The following is a 19935-nucleotide window of genomic DNA, read 5'->3' on the forward strand; positions in this document are numbered from 1 at the left end:
TGATAATCTGTGTATTTTCTGAAGTTAGTTATGTCGGGCAGGGCCTTATAGTTACCAACCAAGTTACGGATGTATAAAGCTAAAACCTTCGGTCTGCTCTTACTACATGACACAAACATTTAGATGGGATGACTTTATCCTACGCCACCGGAACTACCAATTACACTAACCACACATTGCTTTCTAAGGTTATTTGATATCATTACGTATTATAAAATAAAGCCCTCTCTTGCCGCGTCTGTACGCGATTAAACCACCAAACTGATTTTTAAGGCCTCCCCCTCCCTTTGAGGAGGCGGTTTGGAGCATATTCCACCACGCTGCTCCAATGCGGGTTGGTGGAATACACATGTGGCAGAATTTCGATGAAATTAGACACATGCAGTTTTCCTCACGATGTTTTCCTTCACCGCCGAGTACGAGCTGAATTATAAACACAAATTAAGCACATGAAAATTCAGTGGTGCCTGCCTGGGTTTGAACCCGAAATCATCGGTTAAGATGCACGCGTTCTAACCACCGGGCCATCTCGGCTCTCCTACTCGGGTGCAAAATTTCAACAAAAATATTTAAACATAAACATAACATAAACATAAACAGCCTGTAAATTTCCCACTGCTGGGCTAAGGCCTGCTCTCCTTTTGAGGAGAAGGTATGGAGCATATTCCACCACGCTGCTCCAATGCGGGTTGGTGGAAGTTAAAAGCGTACCTTATTCGAATATTGTTTGTTTCATAATATTCATGTTTTAAATTAATATGGAAGATATGCATGATAAATAAGATGATATCCTCCTAACAAATTTAGGTCAAGACATCCAGTCTAAACGGAGCTACATACAACTGCATTGGACATCTTAAACTATACAAATTTGCGCGTACATTGTTTGTTTAATATTTTTTTTTGACATACTAGTAAATAGACAACCAGAAAGTGATCACTACTACTTCGCCTATGCGCCGCGTACTTTAGACTAAGATGTTTTGCCCTTGTGCCTGTAGTTACACTGACTCACTAACCCTTCAAACCGGAACACAAAAATACAAGTATTACTGTTTGGTAGCAGATTATCAGATAAGATAATAGCTACTCAGACAGGCTCACCATCTACCACAGAGTAAACATGAACTCTTTATTTTAATTATTTAAAAAACGAAGGCGAAGAATAGCAGCTGTTAGTATTATATTAATAACCAGGAAAATATGTCGGATAAATTAAAAATACTATAACGTTAGGTGACTCAACGAATCATGTGTCACTTCATTAATAACCTACTTTATCAAGAGTATAATAAATAAAACTTTTACCGAAAATAAATCGCTGATAAGTGTTATGTGCGATAAGGAATCACTTCACGAAATACTTTTATTTCCAGACTTGTTTATGTACATTGATAATATTTTTGTAAAGTAATTAGTGTGTAAATAACAGTGAAAGACTACTTCTCCTCTTAAGGATAAGGCACTTACACCACCGCACTATCTCAAGGTGGGTTGATGGACACACGTGTAACAAAATTAAAAATTAACAAAAGTAATCCTTCACTGCTTATGTCGCCAATTTTTTCGACACCAACAAACTCTATTAGAAATTTAAAAAAAGTTAGGACACTTCTCGTGCCTTAATTTTTCGAATGGTGCTTGTTCGAATTTGAAATTGCAATCTTTGTTTAAGATCCATGCATTCAAACCACTGGATCGTAACGTCTCGACAACGACGACGACATTATATGTGTTAAAGTTTGTTATTTAGTATACATAATATAGTTTTCATTCTCATTTAACGTTACCGTTTACCGTTCAATGTGTAAAATCTATTTATCTATTATAGCAATAATCCCTATGATAGGCATAGGCTCTCCCTCTATTGGAAAATTATATATAAATATTTATTTACATTAACTGATCGAATACGTCATAAGACGCATCGAAGTCAAATCATTTATTGCAATCGATTTAATTAAAAGTAAGTTCGATTCAATCGAGTTAATCAGTAAGAACCTATTAGGATTTAGACGAGAGTCAATGAGAAAATAAAGCGCTGAATTAACTACTGGTTTATCGGCTTCGTTAATGACAACAAAGTACTCCAAATAAGGGTTCAAGACAAGACTTCAAGTTTTATAAATACATCTTGTTGAAAATTAAAATGCCTACTAGATATTTAAGTGTTCAATCATTAAATACTAAAGTTAATACTGTCTAGATTGTTGGTTAAGCGGCTAGGTTTTGGATTCAAATCCGTAAGTTAATTATCACACTCTTGGGCCGCAAAAAACAATCAATATACATATATACTAATTTCTAACTATAGGATTACGACACAGGTGTACTATGTTTGTGAACAAACTTGTGCACCAATATTTACTGCGCAGATGGGGATTTTCCGTTGAGAATCGCCGCCGTGCCTGTTCACAATTACTTAGGAAGACATAATCATCAAAGTTAATTACGTATGCATATATTATTCTTACAATTAAAACGTTTTTACGGTGACGAATTCACGTATTCGTTAACAATTATGAAAACGTGAAAAATATTTGTTCTAAGATGATTTTAATTGATGGATCGAAAAAAAAATCCCTTCTAATTTGATGTAAAATGCAATATATTTTTGGAGATAAATGTAGCGTTTTTATTCGAAACAACGGCAGCGTTTGATGCGGTCGACCGCCGCGAATCCGCTCGTTCCCCCCGCCGCCGGGGTCACGCCGCGTCGCTCGATAGATACGAACCACTACGATAGTGTGTCCACACATATTAACGTTCCCAGGACAAAATATATGCTTTATTTATTTATAACAAGATCATCTCATATATATAAAAACTTATTACAATTAGAATTGTATTATATTGTTTTTCTTATTGTTGTATTCTTGATATGAAGCTGTTTAATTGAAATATTCGAAAATGCCTGGTTTTGTTATGTATATTGCTTCAAATGGAAACTTATGGGATTAATAAGAAATGGAAACCTTACTCGACGGTTTATAATTCCCACGTATTTCTGGAAAGTACTCAAAGTCCATATTGACACGAATTTAAAATAATTAATTTTAACATAAAAACATCTTGAGTTACCGATTACTTTAAGTACTTATGTATGTGCTGTTATTTATGTTATGGCTAAAATTATTAAATAATACTACTATAAATATATATTTTAAGAGCTATGCTGTCCTGTTCTGTTTCGTAAGTGTTGGCTAACCTAGCAGTACAGAGACGCCATTTTGAAACACATTGCGCGTTCCCCCGCCGCGCGTCAGTCGCCCGGCGCACGCTGCTCGTGTAGACAACCCGCGTTCGCACGCCCAAATACGTCGTTTGTCTGAGGTCACGATGACCACTGTGCAGTTTGAATATGACCCAGAGCGTCTCATCGAAGAGGTAAAAAAACGCCCGGGTATATGGGATTTCGAGAATGTAGAATACAGAACGAAAAACTTAAGACACAAACTATGGACGGAGGTCGTTAACGAACTAATGACCAGCGATGTGAAGGTTACAAAGAGCGAGATGAGAGAACTAGGTAATACAGCATATTGCATAATCGTATTGTATGTTTGCAAAATAAGCTTTATATGCAAACAAAATAGGCAGCTATTCGTCGGCAGATAAGATCTTAGAAAACATAAGTTAAAATTTTATTAGTATTGAATATGTCAATTAAATGGCAAACAACTAAAACTTTGTTTAAATAAAAATAACTTATTTGATCAAGTATTGAATATCGATACTAATAAGAATTGTTAATTTACGAACTATAAACCGCAAATATCGTGAACGTAACATTCTAATATATTAACAAGTACCTATTTTTAATTAAGTCCAGAAAGATAGGCAAATCGCCTCGCTGGTGTTGATATATTTTATTATTCTAACAAACCTAATATAAATTTATCAATTGCAGAACTTCAACTTCAGAAGAAATGGAAGAGTATCAGAGATTGCTTTCAAAAGTATGTCAGTCATCCCAATAGAACGAGACGACCTTATTTATATAGTAAACAATTACAATTTCTTTTAAAAAAACGAATAGAACAACCAGAAACGGCTTCGAGTGAATCCGACGACGGAAGAAACAAAAGACGAGCATGGAGACCTAAAAAAAAGTTAAAACTTACCAAAGAAAGTTCAGAAGAAGACAATGACAACGACAACAACGACGATTATCAACTAAATGAAGACATATCGATAGATATGCCACAGAAACATAATATATTAAATAAATCGAACGTTATCGATGAATTCGCATTCGCAAACGTTGATTCACAAGTCAGAAGTGAACTAGAAGACCCGGATAAATTATTTCTTTTGTCACTACTCCCACATTTTAAATCAATACCTGAAGAAATGCGTCTAAACGTTAAAATGGATATGATGCAAGTTTTGAGAAATGCAAATTACCATACAGCAATAGAACATAAAATAATATAGTTATCTATCAAATAATATTAGTTTATATACTTATTTGTAACATTAAACGGATTTCCTTATAAATGCTGTTTCGTGGATGATTAGTTAAACAATGCTCTGTCTTCTTCTTCCGAATGTCAAAACAATGATGATAGAAAGAGGGAAATCGGTGTTTAACCAAATTACCATCTAAACAACGTTTATAATTAAATTCGTTAATCTTTTTAACATAAATATACCCCCTTAAGCCTTATTAATATTTCATTTGTGTACTAACCTGAGATCTAAATATGTGAGTGACTGTAATCCACCGACTGCATCTGGTATCGTCCTGATGACATTTTGTGACAACACTAACTTTTCTAAATATATATACGTGGTTACTTCCTCCGGCAATTCGCTGAACCGATTTTTTGACAAATCTGTAACAAGAGATGCGTTTTTTTAACAACATGATCCGCTAGACTTTCTTGTTTATCGAGGTTGCAAGTAATTTTAGGGTGTTGTAGTTGTTATTCTATAATAATCGAAGTGAACGTAAAGGATAACGATATTTGCTTTCACGAGTATAAAGTCGTTATATGATTCCATGGTTTTGGTAACCATTAAACTCTACATAAGTTATATGCTCAGTGCATTGACTTTCATATTGTTAATGTATAAATGATAGGAAAAGTTAATTAAATACAGTTTATTTAAAACATACTTAAGATAAGATGACATTCTACAAACGACAAATATTCCAATGTGTGTTAGAATCATCAAGGTCATTATAGCTTTAAACAAGAGACAATATGTTTTTTTAATTTGTAACAGTGACTATATATGTCCCACTGGTTATCAAAGTTTTCTCCTATCTAGGAGATTGTTTGGAGCTTATTTCACAACGCTGCTCCATTGCGGATTGGTGGATGCACGTGTGGTTGAATTTTATCCAACATTTTATTTGCAAAAACAGGTTTGACACAACAATGTTAGTGGTTGAGGTTTCCTTATAAGCAAATATTGCTCGTTTTAGGAGACCGTAAATGTAGGTTAAGATTCATGTATTAAAGCACTGGTTATATTGTAGTTGAATATAAGAACCACATTATTTGAACATATGCAATCGTCTTCAAATTATATAACTAAAAACTTGAATTAATCAAACCAATAGATAACGCAAAAGTTACGAAAAGTTCGAACGTCGTATATTCTTACAAAAACCGGTTAATAGGTTCGTTGGCACCGGCTCAGCTGAGGGTTTGTTGTGGTGAGATTATATTACTCTTAAATCTAAACGTAACAGCAAATATAGTTTAGATATCGACTTAATAAAAAATTAAACATACCATCTTCACTAAAACTTTACGTTATATTTTGGTACTATATATACCAATGGAACAAACAAATTATGTGGACACGTGCTTTTCTTGGTCTTCTAAATTTATATAAATTTACTATAATAATAATAATTTCTGCATATGAGAATAAGTATATTTGAACGTTTAGTGGGTGAGGGTATATTATATATAAGTATTCCATGTTTTATTTTAAAACGCTATCGTTTTCCTGAAGGAAATCTTAATATTTAATACTTATCGTATTAGCAATTGAAAACAATTATAATTGTATTTTTATATAGCTTTATATAATCAAATTGTAATTCTTGGGTATATGATTCTAAAAAACTATACAACAAAGACATTTCTTAAGCCCGAATATAATAGATGTAAAATAAAATAACATCAGTGCAAATTTTAGTTCCAATAAAAGTCCTCTGTGACTTTAATTCATTGCGAAGTATCTATTACGTAAAGCTCCCAAGTGGCAACTCTGAGAGGCTTTAGACAATGGAGTTCACTGCTCGAGACTCGATGAGTGTTTCAAGAGAGAAATTAAATGCTGAAACTGAGTTTAAAGTTAGCGGTGTTATAGATTTAGTTCCTGTTCAACAACATTGGACGGTGTGTACGAACGTGTAATTTACATAAGACTGTGTCAATCTAATTCCGAGTAAACGTACTCGGGACAAAACTCAAGACCTCGCCTTACAATAATTACACACTATAGTTTCCGCTGCGTAACGTAAATACAAGCCGGCGTTGCGAGAGACGTGACTCACATCAGACCAAGCTGAATAACCTCTTGATATGCCTGCTTGTGCATCAACTATAAACAATTCGTTTAAGGAAATCGTGTTAAGTATATTATGATAGTTAATACGTGTGGGACATTTTAAATAGAGTAAAGATGATCTACTAAACTTTATATTTATATTTACACTCAACAGATTTCCAATTTCTATCAATATTGACAGATTCTTTACCATGGACATTATGCTGCAGAAACTATGCGGCTTTTATGGATGAAGCAGTGAATTATAAGATTAGTTTTTCTCACAAGGCTTATGGATTTGGCTATGATAATCACAACCGAAGCCGATTAAATAACGCGTTCTCAGGTCAATAATTGACAAAACTTTTATGTAGATCTTTCGTTATACACATATACCTATATTTTTTCTTAGAGATAAAGTAATCAGCTACTACTTAAACTGAAGGCTATCACTGTCACTGACTGAGTCTTTTTCGAAATTTTATAACGAATTTCAAGTTTTCCAATAACTCGTATTGCATTGGAAATTAATGTGACATTATATAAATAATGTTAATCTAAATAATCGTATCAAGCAAATATTACAAAATATATTAATATTTGTAAAATAAATGCGTGACCCATAAATACAAATTTCTAAATGTGTAATGATTAAACGATAAATAAAAGCAGACAAAAACATTAAATAACCAAAAAGCTGCAATTTTGATGATATAAAGTAACCAGGCCCGACCGATCGTTAATCTTAGCGGTCTGGGCCATGTAAACTAACATTAATTTTATTTTCACGTAAAATATAAATACTTTGATAAGAAAATACTTAATTTAAGTGTAAAATATAATGTTTAAATATATGATGCTGATAATAAACAAATAATAATATAACAAATGTACTATATATTATGCTGAGCTATGATTTAAATAATTTCCTTATAAAAAGTTGTTATAAACGCCACTGTTAAGATCCCATCTATTGAATCTCTTCGTAACAAACTCAATTTCATTGTATTCTCATACTTTTATTATTGTCCAAATCTGAGACGTTTAGTATTACAACAAAGAATAACCCCAACCTACTTTAAAAATATATATATATATATGCAACACTGGATCAAAATCATTCTCGTTTATTCCTTATCCCCTGATATTAATTATGATTTATTTGCAATAATATCAAGAGGCTAGATATTTTTACTTAATAGACGAAGGGCAGAAGAGGATCGGTAAAGGGCGAACAATGACAATGAACAAATGATTGGCTCAGCGAAAAGGTTAGATGGATCAAAATAGATGGCATCTAGCAGTGACATTATCTTAATTTTTTACAACAGACTTAGACGGCAATTAATAGAAATATTTTATCGCAATTTATGTGAAATTGCAAGAATCTTTTAATAATAATAATCATGATTATTATTAAAAAGAGTTTGCTGTTGTCCGTGTTGATGGATTTTATCTAATATTTTTATTGATCCAATCGTTGAATGATAACGAACTTATTTATGAACAAAATCTGTTGATAAAACTACCATTGTGCATTTAGTCTTCATTGACTCATTGCTTTACATCTAAATTGAGCAATAGTGCGATTTAATACTGGATTCGAGGATTATGTAAATATGAGAAAAGCAATAACAGCATTCACGTCTGCTTTGTTACTCCACAATATACCACTCTATTCGATATTTTGCAACGTAGCTCTTGAATGTTTTTTAACTGAAAATGGTAATAGATGGAGCTTATTGTCAGTTTACGGGAACCTTATCATCTGCCACTTACGACATTTAATTACAATTATAAATCAAGTTATTTTTCTATTCATTTAAAATTGGAATTTGATTTGGAAACAACACAGCAATCTAAATCGTACTAAAAACAAAGTAACGAATTAATTCTGTAAAAAAAAAAACACTTATACTACACAAATATATGATAGTAATTATCTCACGTACCTATAGTAAAACTGGCTTGAACAAATGTTTTAAAAACAAGTCCGTGCGCTATTTTTTATGTTTGAAACGTCCTCGAAAAATAACCGCCACAAGCACATGACATTAACGAATTTATTTTCAACGTTACTAGTTGATTTATCCTGTTCTAAACGTACGACGGCCTATTTGTAAAATAGTGAATACTCATAACATCTTCCTATGACTATTTAGTATCAAACTACTCGGAGGATAAACCTCGATTTGATAAAAAACGAGAATTTTCCAATTTCTTATTTAACGATGTAATTTTTATTAGTTTATGAATTCTTTGATAATTACGATGTATCCAAGGAAATATTTCAATGCGCCACGCCAGTCGATATCGTGCCAAGTCCAATGCGGACTGCGGGCCTCCGAAAACCTTGACCGACGTAAATCTGATATAACAAAAATCTGCACCCGATAACTTCAAGTTTCGAGCATCTTTAAATTATACATGGTCATAAGCCGTTCTATTCATTCGCATTCAAGAACAATAACGTGAGTTAATAATAGTTCTAAATTGCGATGACCGAATTCGCCGTAATATATCTTCGTCAACAGCGAGAATTTAATTCCTTACGATATTTATTTATTGTTTGAGTATTTTGAAAATTTATAATCTTATAATATCAGATGTTTCTTTATAATGAATGAAAACAATATAGTACTTTATAGTATGTACTACAACGGTTTAAAATACTGCAGAACAAAGTTTAAATGATAGTTTAAATATTAAACTACCTGGTTATTCAAACTCTAGATTGTTTTTAATTCATAAAGTTGTAGTTCGTTTCGGAATAAAACAAATTGAAAATAAACTGAAAACTTTTGGTACATTTCAACTTTTCCGAGATTTGTTTTTGGCGTTTTTTCTTCATCGGTTTCTATACTTTAATCACCTTCATTCTAGTTATAAAAGAACGCATATAATGAATAGTAAGTAGGCATTTAATGAAATAATTAAATCATAGTACAAATTTATGTATCATAAATGAGATGTTCATACTTTCACTGATGGATGAAAGTATAATTCAGTAGTCTTTCGTTATTAATAAATCTTATATTTAAAAAACAAGTTAATAAAAGATAAGGTTTAATAAACAGTAACACATAGATGATAAAATAGCGTGACATTAGTATTTGTTCAGTTTCTTGTTGGTTCCAAAAAAGTATTGGATGAAAATTTTTGAATAAAATATATTTCTATAGATTTGTTTACATTAATCTATAGGATTCTAATTAAAAAAATAATTTTAATTACAACGGCAACATCTGTTTCAAAGGATCAACATATTCCAAGAATGTCGGCAATCGACATTAACATTAAACATACGTCCACACGTCATCAAACGCTACATGTGTGTCGGCCTTATAAAAATAATAGTACGATTCAATTTGCGCTTGTCTGAGTACGTAACGGTACTTTAACGTACTTGGTTGATCATAGAATCGTTTATCGTAGAAAGCTTGTTGATCTGATGACTATATTTTATTTGATATATATATTTTATCTTTAATATTAACTGGTACGTTTAATAGTCATTAACAGGCCAATTACATACAAGAATGTTATATATAATAATTATCATATATCGTTAACAATAAAATCATACCAGATATTTATTTCAATGATTAAATAAATTATTATAACATTTCAAAATATGTACAACATTAAATTCATTTTAAATATCAATTGTCTTTCCGCAGCTTTAGACGTTATAGCACAAACGAACAATTTTTACGTATCATTACGACAATTGGCACGACTCGACAGAGCCGCCTACGGAAGATAAGTATCGTAAAAGTCTTTTGATGTCTTGTTATGAAAACACTGTTTATAAAAATAAATTATTATTTACGCTATAAATTAAGTAATGTTAGCAGGAAAATGCTACATGTAATGATTATTGTGGTTAAGTATACATATATTAGAAAATGTTATTACTGACTTCGTAATATTGTTATCAATTGTATTTATTCAAGCTATTCTTAGCCGAAGGAAGTCATTCCTTTTATTGGAACTTATATAGTGTTGCCGAGAAAACCTTACGGTAATTAAATATCGTCATTGTATTGCTTATTCGTGCAAACATTTAATACAAGGGGAAAAGTTTCCGGAAACCTACATAATAAAATAAGTTCCACGTGCCGCCTGATCAATACGCTAGTCGGGACGTCGACCGGCGGTGTATCACCCTAAACACAGCTGATTTTACCACCCTCTCCCTCAGCTGGTGTGTTCCCTTCACCCCACACCCTCATATACCCTCGCTTTCTTTGAAGCTCGGAATAACATTCGCTAGGGTCCCACACTTTTAAAAGGAAATCGTTATTTTCTTCGAATATTTGCTATTCCGTAAATACGACAATCTGGTTGGCTACGCTAACATAACGTCAATGACAATATGACAACAAAAAGTTCAAGCAAAACGTATGGTAAATTTAATAAAGACATGTCTTATAAATTAGCTACTCAATCTACTTCCACGGAAGTCCGTGATGGTTACACGGAACAACAACAGCAACAATATAGAAAATATCTGCAACAACTCAAAAACGAATTCGATCAAAGATGGTGTAAGAAACAAAACTTTAACATTGTATTTTCAGACTTAGAACGTGTCCGAACGCTAGGCACTGGGGCTTTTGGAAGAGTTGTTTTATTAAAATATTCTAAAACCCAAAAATTCTATGCTATGAAGGTTTTAGAAAAAGAAAAAGTTATAAAGATGAAACAAGTCGATCACACGCTCTACGAGAAACGAATTCTTGAAGCGATCCGATTTCCTTTTACTGTTTCAATGGAATTCAGTTTTAAAGATAATAGTTATATTTATTTTGTTATGCCATTCGTACCTGGAGGAGAAATGTTTAGTCACCTGCGGCGAATGGGAAAGTTTGAGGAACCGTTAGCGAAGTTTTATGCAAGTCAAGTTATTTTAGCTTTAGAATACCTTCATTTTATAAACTTAGTATATCGAGATTTAAAACCAGAAAATATATTGATAGATAGAAATGGATACTTAAAGATAACCGATTTTGGATTTTGTAAAGTATTACAGGGAAGGACTTGGACTTTATGTGGAACACCAGAATATTTGGCACCGGAGTTAATTTTAAGTAAAGGATATGGTTTCTCCGTAGACTGGTGGTCATTTGGTGTTTTATTATATGAAATGAATGCAGGTTATCCTCCGTTTTATGCAAATGATCCAATGAAAACGTATGAAAAAATTGTTGCTGGAAAATACCGTTGTCCTTCAAGCTTCAATGCTGATTTACGCGATATTGTTCGCAATACACTTCAAGTTGACATAACCAAGAGATTTGGAGTAATGAGAAATGGTGTAATGGATTTTAAAAACCATAGATGGTTCAAGGGAATAGAATGGGAAGCGATTCTAAACTGTCGCTGGACACCACCATATATCCCAAAATGCAAACACCCTGGAGATTCAACAAATTTCGAACGCTACGATGAAGAGGCAATAAAACCATCTTCACACTGTCGATTTGAATCTGAATTTCTTGACTTTTAGATTTTACTAAAACTTCAGTTAACAGTAACTCTATCTTTTATTTTCAACTAAATATTGTAATAAAACTAATATCAAAGAATATAAAAATGATTGTTTAAGCAGTTTGCTATTAATAAAACAATATATAGTTCTGTCACAAAATCAAATTTCATTTATAAATAGTATTAAATGAGTTTTTTTAAGAAAAGTGCAAAAAAGATATATATATTTATAATCCTTGATTATGTCTCAGTATCAATATCGTTTTGTTTGTACACGATTAGAATTTGTGATTGAGCACGTGCGAGGGGCTCCGCAATATGCGCCGGCGCAAAGAGGGAACACTTAATAACTAGTGGGGGCTTGCAACGTTACTATTTTTAGACACGGAAAGATATAAAAAAAACTTCTATGGCATATGACACAAAACGAGGAGTAGGAGCGTGCCTGTTATGTTATTTTTTTATCATGTCTATTAACAAGGCAATTTTTCATAACTGTTTCTGGTAAGATATAGTTTTCAAGCTTTTGGAATAGAATGTAAAAATATCCTTAAAATACACACATGCACAAAGCATATTCGATAATCGTGTGAATACGAAAATCATGTGCGACCTAAATGCGATTCGTGCTACCAGTTTTAGCATGGATAATCAAACATCAAGTACACGTTTATAGCGATCGAACGGTAGTCGCGTCCAAATAGTTTAGAATAAATAATATGATAAATTTAGGTTAAGATATAGATATAGTCAAACATTTGTTTTATTATCTTTATATAATTATAATATATAAATATTCTGTACGTGTTACTGAACTCCTAAACGGATGGACAGTTTCGATAAAAAAAAAATCATGTGGTTGAGTGGGTGATAGATATATTGGTAGGTGGCATTACGAAGGAAAATGAATATATTATTATTTCACCCGGACCGGAAGTCGGGACTTGAGCTATCATCACATCATCACAGCCTATCTGTAAATATAAATATGCCTCATGTTATTCTATGAGAATAAAGATAATTAGATAGATAAGTGATCAGAATCAAGATGAGTGGCTCAAGACAATGGTGACCTCGCGGTCAACCAACTAAAGGGTTGTGAAAACCAACCAAGTGTAAAATGAAGGAAGCGGAGTTCCGTTTCACGTACGACGGGACATCCTCATGACGTATAAGCTAACGTCTTTTAAATGACTTTTTTAATAATATTGAAAGTAATCGCAAATGAGACTAGCAATGATTATGTATATGTATACACTATACATTCGAAAAGAAACTAAACTGTATAATGTGTATAAATAGATTTTTATCGAGTATTGGATAACTTATTTTTCTTTTTTTTATCTTGAAGAGTTTATACCAAATGCTTTAATTATTTAGCAAATTCAAGTTCAGAATTTCTCAACTGGAGTTTGGACGTTGGCTGTGTTAACAAGGATTATACACTATAGCTCGGATAATACGGAGAGCCGTTAGTCCTGTAGATGAACTCTTTCCGGTCGTATTGAATTTATCGTCTTATCGGATTTTGTAGGAGGGAATCGAAAGTTCACTTGCGTTCGCGCACATATGTATCGAATCGATTACGGAGGATATTAGTGTCTAATAAAAAATACTACCTATTTTAGTTTATTCGTGTTTTAATTCTAATACACGAGTAGTAAGTAATTGAGATATCCTCTAAATAGCGTCAAGCAAAAGAATTAAGATAACAAAGCGAACTTGTGACAAATTTTGAAGTTTATTTTTGTTGTTAACGGCTTGAAAGCTGAGCTACTATAGCGGTAACATTCTCAGTGTTAGCAGATGCATATTTACTTCAGAATTATTCCGCATCTTAGAAGTACGTACTACTTTTTTAAGTCATAGGTTGGCGGACGAGCATATGGTACACCTGATGGTAAGTGATCACCAACGCCCATAGACAATGGCGCTGTAAGAAATATTAACGTTACATCGCCAATGCGCCACTAACCTCAGGAACTAAGACGTTATGTCCCTTGTGCCTGTAGTTACACTGGCTCACTCAACTTTCAGAACGGAACATAATACTGATATAAGGGTGGTAGCTACTCAGATGGGCTTGCACAAAGCCCTACCAACAAAATAAGTTGTCAGTATTAAACGACGATTTCATTTTATTGATTTTTTTTGAACTGAACAATCATGAATGTTTACGATTCAGAAATACACTTTTTATTTTAATTACAATTTTATTATTTATGTGATATATAATCGTTTTGAATGAATCTTTATTGATTATCGATTGTGTGCGATTCATATATTTATAATAATAGTTAACCACTTATAAATCTTATTAATTAGTAGCTGAACCTGCGGCTTTACCCGCGCGAAGTTTATAAAACACAAACTTCCCCGTTTTACTCAGAGTTTCGTAAAACCCGGATGTCTACACCCTATAAAGGTCCTATAAGGATGTGCCTAATTTCAAGTTTGTAGATGTTATAGTTTCTGAGATTTCGTGATTAATCATTGAGCGGTATTTCGCTTTTATATATATAGTTAGATTATTCATTAACGTTAAATTACCATAGATAATAGAGAATAGATGAAAATGGTAGAAAACGTCAATAAAAGACAAACTACGCAATCACTTTCAAGAAACTTACAGTGGTATTGTGTGGGAGCGGTATATTTATGAGCCGCTCGCAGAATAATTTACTTGTCATTACATAATAAATCACTATAAAGGCCGTTTCGTTATCCTAGGAATTATTCGAAATAGGTTTTGTCTATGTGTCAATATCAAAAGGAACTGTATCGCTGGTCTAGTATGGGTAAGTCCTAAGCTTTAGTCCCGGATCAAACTAATAAATAGTTTTTAGGCTTTTCCATCGAGCAAATTGCCGTTCTATCGGATTATGTAAGAAGAATAGATAAGATAATATTACTAAAACTTGTGTTTGCACACATTTATCTTGCACTTTTGACCGCCGTTACCAAAATCGGTCACCAAAAGTGAGCCAACGAAACATAATTGAAATAATAAATACTTCCATTCCGACGTGAAATTCACACAAAGCCATAAAAAGTTCTTACTGTACAAAATACATACGCGAATAATTAAACAGCACTTGTTAAAGCTCAGGCTATAACAATAATACTTTATGTAAAAGGCAATATAATAATATACTTCCTTTATGTTTTATTTGTAAATGATCTGATTTCATATTTATTATGTTAGTTACAATCGTTTTAATACGTATTTAAGATATAATATTATTTTGGTATACATTTATGCTTTTAGGAATGCAATTGAACTAATGAGCTATCTGAGAATAAGTGCTTACTAATAGATACTGCCACTGTAAGAACTATAGTCTTTCTTACATTGTAAAAGCGCTTCCCAGTTGTCAGTTGTCCTTGAGATATATCTTACTCACCATTCAAACCGAAATACTGCAATAATTACATCGCCGTTTGCCGGTAGCAAATCTAGTGAGTAGTTGATATCACCCACCCGGGCATAATTATATAAATCTTACTGCCAGAAAACTATCATCTAATGTTTACTGTATGAAAAGCAAACGAATTGCCACCATTAAAAAAACGTTAATTGAATAATGTTACCGTTTAAGAAGGGGGAAACAGATTATAAAATTTAACAACACTATACGAAAGTTCCATTAGAGGTCAAGAGTAAAGTAACTTGTACTTGTACTTTTTCAATTCTGATATTAAATTTTTACTGTAGTAGACAAAAACGAATCCATGGACAGAATATTTTTAATTAATTTATAAAACTCTTTGTGAGATTACGTGCTATAAAAGAGAATCGATCACAGGATTGCCCAACGAGTGAACATAAACACAATTACACAACAGTAAAGTGCTATGAAAGCCGCCGAACACGCTTGAAGAGCCATCAAGCTATTGATAGACCACCGTGAACGGCTTATGCGATGATAGGGATACTAACTCAATTGCTTTCATCTATAAAAGATCGGATAAAAATACAGATAGCAGATCTGATAAAGATAGAAAAAAATATATTCTTATTTTTCGTCTCATAAGATACAGACCCCAATTTACTTATCTGTTTAATGAATCTTCGAGAATAAATGGACTTCAATAAACTGGAGTTCATCCTGTCATTAAATTTTCTCAGTTCTTTATTCAAACTTCCTGGTCATCGTCTCACTAATGGCGGTTATTTCTTGCGTTTAATGCGAAAAAAAAAAACTATAATTGAAGCAGCGAACATTTCAGAAACACTAAAGTGCTGAGACGATCTAAAGGAAGTAATTCATATAATATTGTTTTGGATGCTTTTAGGGAGAACGTAGTCCATAACGTAGGCTTTTCGTTCAAAGCGTTGACATATATACACATATTGTCGATACAGTTTCGAAGACACTTTTTAATTTCATATATATTGTTACATATTTACTCAAAAGTAATATGATTATATTTATATAATGTTTTATAGAACTATTAAAATCATAAACTTATAACGATCAAATTCAGCGGTTTTAATATAGCAATTTATGTTAAATGCAATACATAGAATCATTTAGCTTTCCTTCTTTTTATTTTATTCTGCTTCTGTTTTAATTCATAATTAAATATATAATATTTATTAATCGAGAAACGCATGAAGGAATTAATAAGAAAAAGTCGAACCAGACCCTGAATTGAGATTTGCAAAAAAATCTAATAGCAATAGAAGCAAAATTGTTTAAATCCAGCTGCTTTTAAAGTTTTTAAGTACCGAGCAGTCGTTAAGCCTAATGTGGGTCACTGACGATGCAAAGGCAGCAGTAGGCGATGAAGTGAAACGTTGAGGGCGAGATAAGAGTGCCGGTTATAATGGCACACGTCGCTGTATTGATCTAGATATATTTATGGGGTAGTTACTATTGATTAGTTTACAAGGAGTTCTATCAAATGCCTTGAAAATATTTCTTTGATACACTATTAATTACGATACATATTTCAAAGGTTTTTTATTACATTATATAAGTTTATTACTTGTAAAACTATTTAATATTGAGGTGATCGTATTTATGTTAATACTGATAAGTATTCATAAACCACGATAAGTAGCAGACGATATAAACTGACAACGTAAAAGGCTTGTTCTTGCTACCAACGCGTTGTTAATCAAGTTATTTAAGTTCCTTATGACTTTTAAATAAATATACTTTTTTTTATTAACCTGAAACAGCATTACAAAATCAAAACATTCCCTATTCAAGAAAAATCATCTTACATTCATTTTTATAAGTCATTTTATAGTTCTAACATGTCAATTTAACGTTCAAGCTCCCGCCGGTCCGGAATGTCGATTCTACTAAGAAAAATATTACCGTTTGACAGTAGAATAGTTGATGAGTATTTCGTAACGGGGTCACTGCTGGGCCCTACTACATAAGCCAGCCGTAAGACGGTAGTACTTTTTAAGTCTCTGAAAACGTCTTTAAAGCTAGCTATAAGCTTTTATTAATATTCTTCATTGCCTCGCTCTTCCGTTAGCGCTGTGTGCACTCAGTATAATATGACGACAAAAAGCCTAACAAAATCTGCACAGACCGGACACGATCGTAAAAAGCCAAACATGTCTTACTTAAACCGGATACCTGACAACCCTAGACCTACACCAGTTAAAATTTTATTACGAGTACTATAGAGTTCCTACTTATATACAATCGAAAATCAAATTGGCAAAAGGGGCGAACTACTTAGATTTAGTTCGTCAATTTGGTTCAGTTCGATATACTATACATAAATCTCAGTTATTTATATGTTTGTGTTAATATAACTGGAATGGAATAAGTGTTAAATAAAAAAATCCAAAGGCGAAAAAAATTCCTGTCTAACTATATAATAGACGCTGCAGTGACACTATATAATATGTGTATGTACAGTCAGAGTAGGAAAACCTTCGTCAGTTTTCAAATTCATTCCTTTATCAAGTCGTAAAGTCTTAGTACCTTTTGAATCTAAACCACTAAACAGACAACTGCATATAAAATTCAACTAACATAGTATGATATTAGATCTTTGGACTACGTTTAGTGTCATATCAACATAAAAACTTTTTTATGGCCTAAGTAGTCATTACAAGATTTAAATCAGATATGATATCTTATACTGGATTGTCAAAGTCTGTCAGTGTTATATATTTTCTTGCAATATCTTGCAATCTTTGAATAAAAACGCTTGTAATATTATTCGGCCGTTATTTTAAGTTACGGTTAATGTAATGACGTGACGTGTGATGAGTGGTTCCATCGACACCGGGAAGTGGTGGTGATATACTCATTTTTAATAAAATAAATAAGATTTGTACTATTTTATTTACTACTTCCGTCCTGCGGTTTCACCCGCGTTCCCGAAGATTTTATGTTTTCCCGGCATAAAAAGTATCCAATGTGTTATTCCAGTACATATTCTATCTGTGTGCAAAATTTTATCCAAATCCGTTCAGTAATTTTTACGTGAAAGAGTAACAAACATCCATCCATGCCTCAGAGAAATCAGCCAGATCCATACAGACAAACTTTCGCGTTTATAATATAAGTAGGAAGTAGGATTACTACTATGCACTCTCTTTTATAAGAGACAAGACAATGTCCTAATCTCCGATGTTACACGAGCATTCACGAAGGGCTATGAGGTTTCGTGAAAAGTTGGTAATTATTATACCGATTGACGGCTTCTTCTTATTATTATAGCTTTTAAACGCTATAATACTCTTTGCTAGATGCGACTTATAATGACATTGCGACGCAATATGTCATACTCAATCGGTAAAGTAGGTTATCGCTCACGTGACGAACCTTTTCTTACCCCGACTGTACATACATCTTAAATAGTCAAGACTGCACAGCTTAATCTGTTAAAGGCAATTTAATTTAGTTCACTGAGCATTTATCGCCGTGGTACGATTTGCAAAGCAAACTATTCTAAAATATAAGAAAATTAGCAGAGCAGAAACGAAAGGACTTCCTAATCAGCTAGCCAGGCTGAAGTGATAATTCCACAAACAAAAGTCTTACAACTTTGCCTATACACTCGTACATGTAAATTCTAGAGGACATGACCAGACAATCGACGCGAAGGAAGCTCGAACCAACCTGCATACTAATTAAATACAATAATAGTATTACACGTACAAATGAAAGAGCTTTAAGGTTACAAGATTCATCATCGTATGACAGCCTATTTTAATGGTCGGGGTAACATCATCAATATTCTCGGGACCATACCTGTCTATGAGGTGAATAAAAATGACGCGCCTATTGTTACAAACTGGCCTCGCCAAAAGTATGGTCGTGTCTACACACCGAAAGTCTACACTTTGTATGCGTAACCGAATTAGCTTAACGACTTTTATCTATTCTGGTTTTCGATTAATTAAATAATGTTTAGCCCTTTGTGGGTTACCTTCGGATGTAAGTTAACGAAGCGGTAAAATGGAAATATAAAGAGAGAAATTTAGATTCGCCGGCCTTAAACCCCTATTAAAAATACAGAGAGGCTGTGCACGAGAACTCAATAAAGGGTTATATTTAATTCAAAAGTTTTTCAGCTTCCCGCGAACATGGCTAACCAGGTGGAAATTATAAATAGCATTTAACATATGCTAGCCTACAAACAAGAGAATAAGTTAATCATGTCAAGGTTTTATGTCGTGGTCTCATTCTTTGGTTTAAGAGCGCGAATGAAGCCATAACAAGAAAGCAGTACATCTGTTTGTAAGTTACAAGGAGCAGCAACCCGATAAGCCGCATTAGCGCCAACCACATGATATACGATACAACTTTCGTATTAACGCCATCATTTGTAATGCCGTTTATTTAGAAGTCTAATCATTTTGGAATTAAAAATTTGAGGAAGGTATGCGTATGACCATCAGTAAAGTAATTAAGGTACAAAGTTCTGTCAACTAGTTCAGTAAATTGT

At 32.9% G+C, this 19935-nt stretch overlaps 3 protein-coding genes across 5 annotated transcripts in view; 2 read left to right on the plus strand and 1 right to left on the minus strand.

The window, feature by feature from the left end:
- The window catches only part of LOC113394400 (leucine-rich repeat and calponin homology domain-containing protein), a 59932-nt gene that overhangs the window by 31269 nt on the left and 8728 nt on the right, over positions 1–19935 (minus strand). For all 3 annotated transcript variants that reach the window (XM_026631706.2, XM_026631705.2, XM_026631703.2), the window contains exon 2: positions 4694–4838. In XM_026631706.2, the coding sequence (XP_026487491.2) occupies positions 4694–4838 (145 nt within the window). The remainder of the gene's footprint in view (positions 1–4693; positions 4839–19935) is intronic.
- Positions 3239–4669, plus strand: LOC113394417 (uncharacterized). The gene is made up of 2 exons (XM_026631724.2): positions 3239–3529; positions 3911–4669. Exons 1-2 carry the CDS (start codon positions 3340–3342, stop codon positions 4435–4437), a joined length of 717 nt encoding a protein of 238 aa, XP_026487509.1. The 5' UTR covers positions 3239–3339; the 3' UTR covers positions 4438–4669.
- LOC113394316 (cAMP-dependent protein kinase catalytic subunit 1-like) lies at positions 10899–12058 on the plus strand. The gene has a single exon (XM_026631578.2). It carries the CDS (start codon positions 10940–10942, stop codon positions 12023–12025), a length of 1086 nt encoding a protein of 361 aa, XP_026487363.2. The 5' UTR covers positions 10899–10939; the 3' UTR covers positions 12026–12058.

The sequence above is a fragment of the Vanessa tameamea genome, chromosome 4 (assembly GCF_037043105.1).
Source record: "Vanessa tameamea isolate UH-Manoa-2023 chromosome 4, ilVanTame1 primary haplotype, whole genome shotgun sequence".
Taxonomy (NCBI): domain Eukaryota; kingdom Metazoa; phylum Arthropoda; class Insecta; order Lepidoptera; family Nymphalidae; genus Vanessa; species Vanessa tameamea.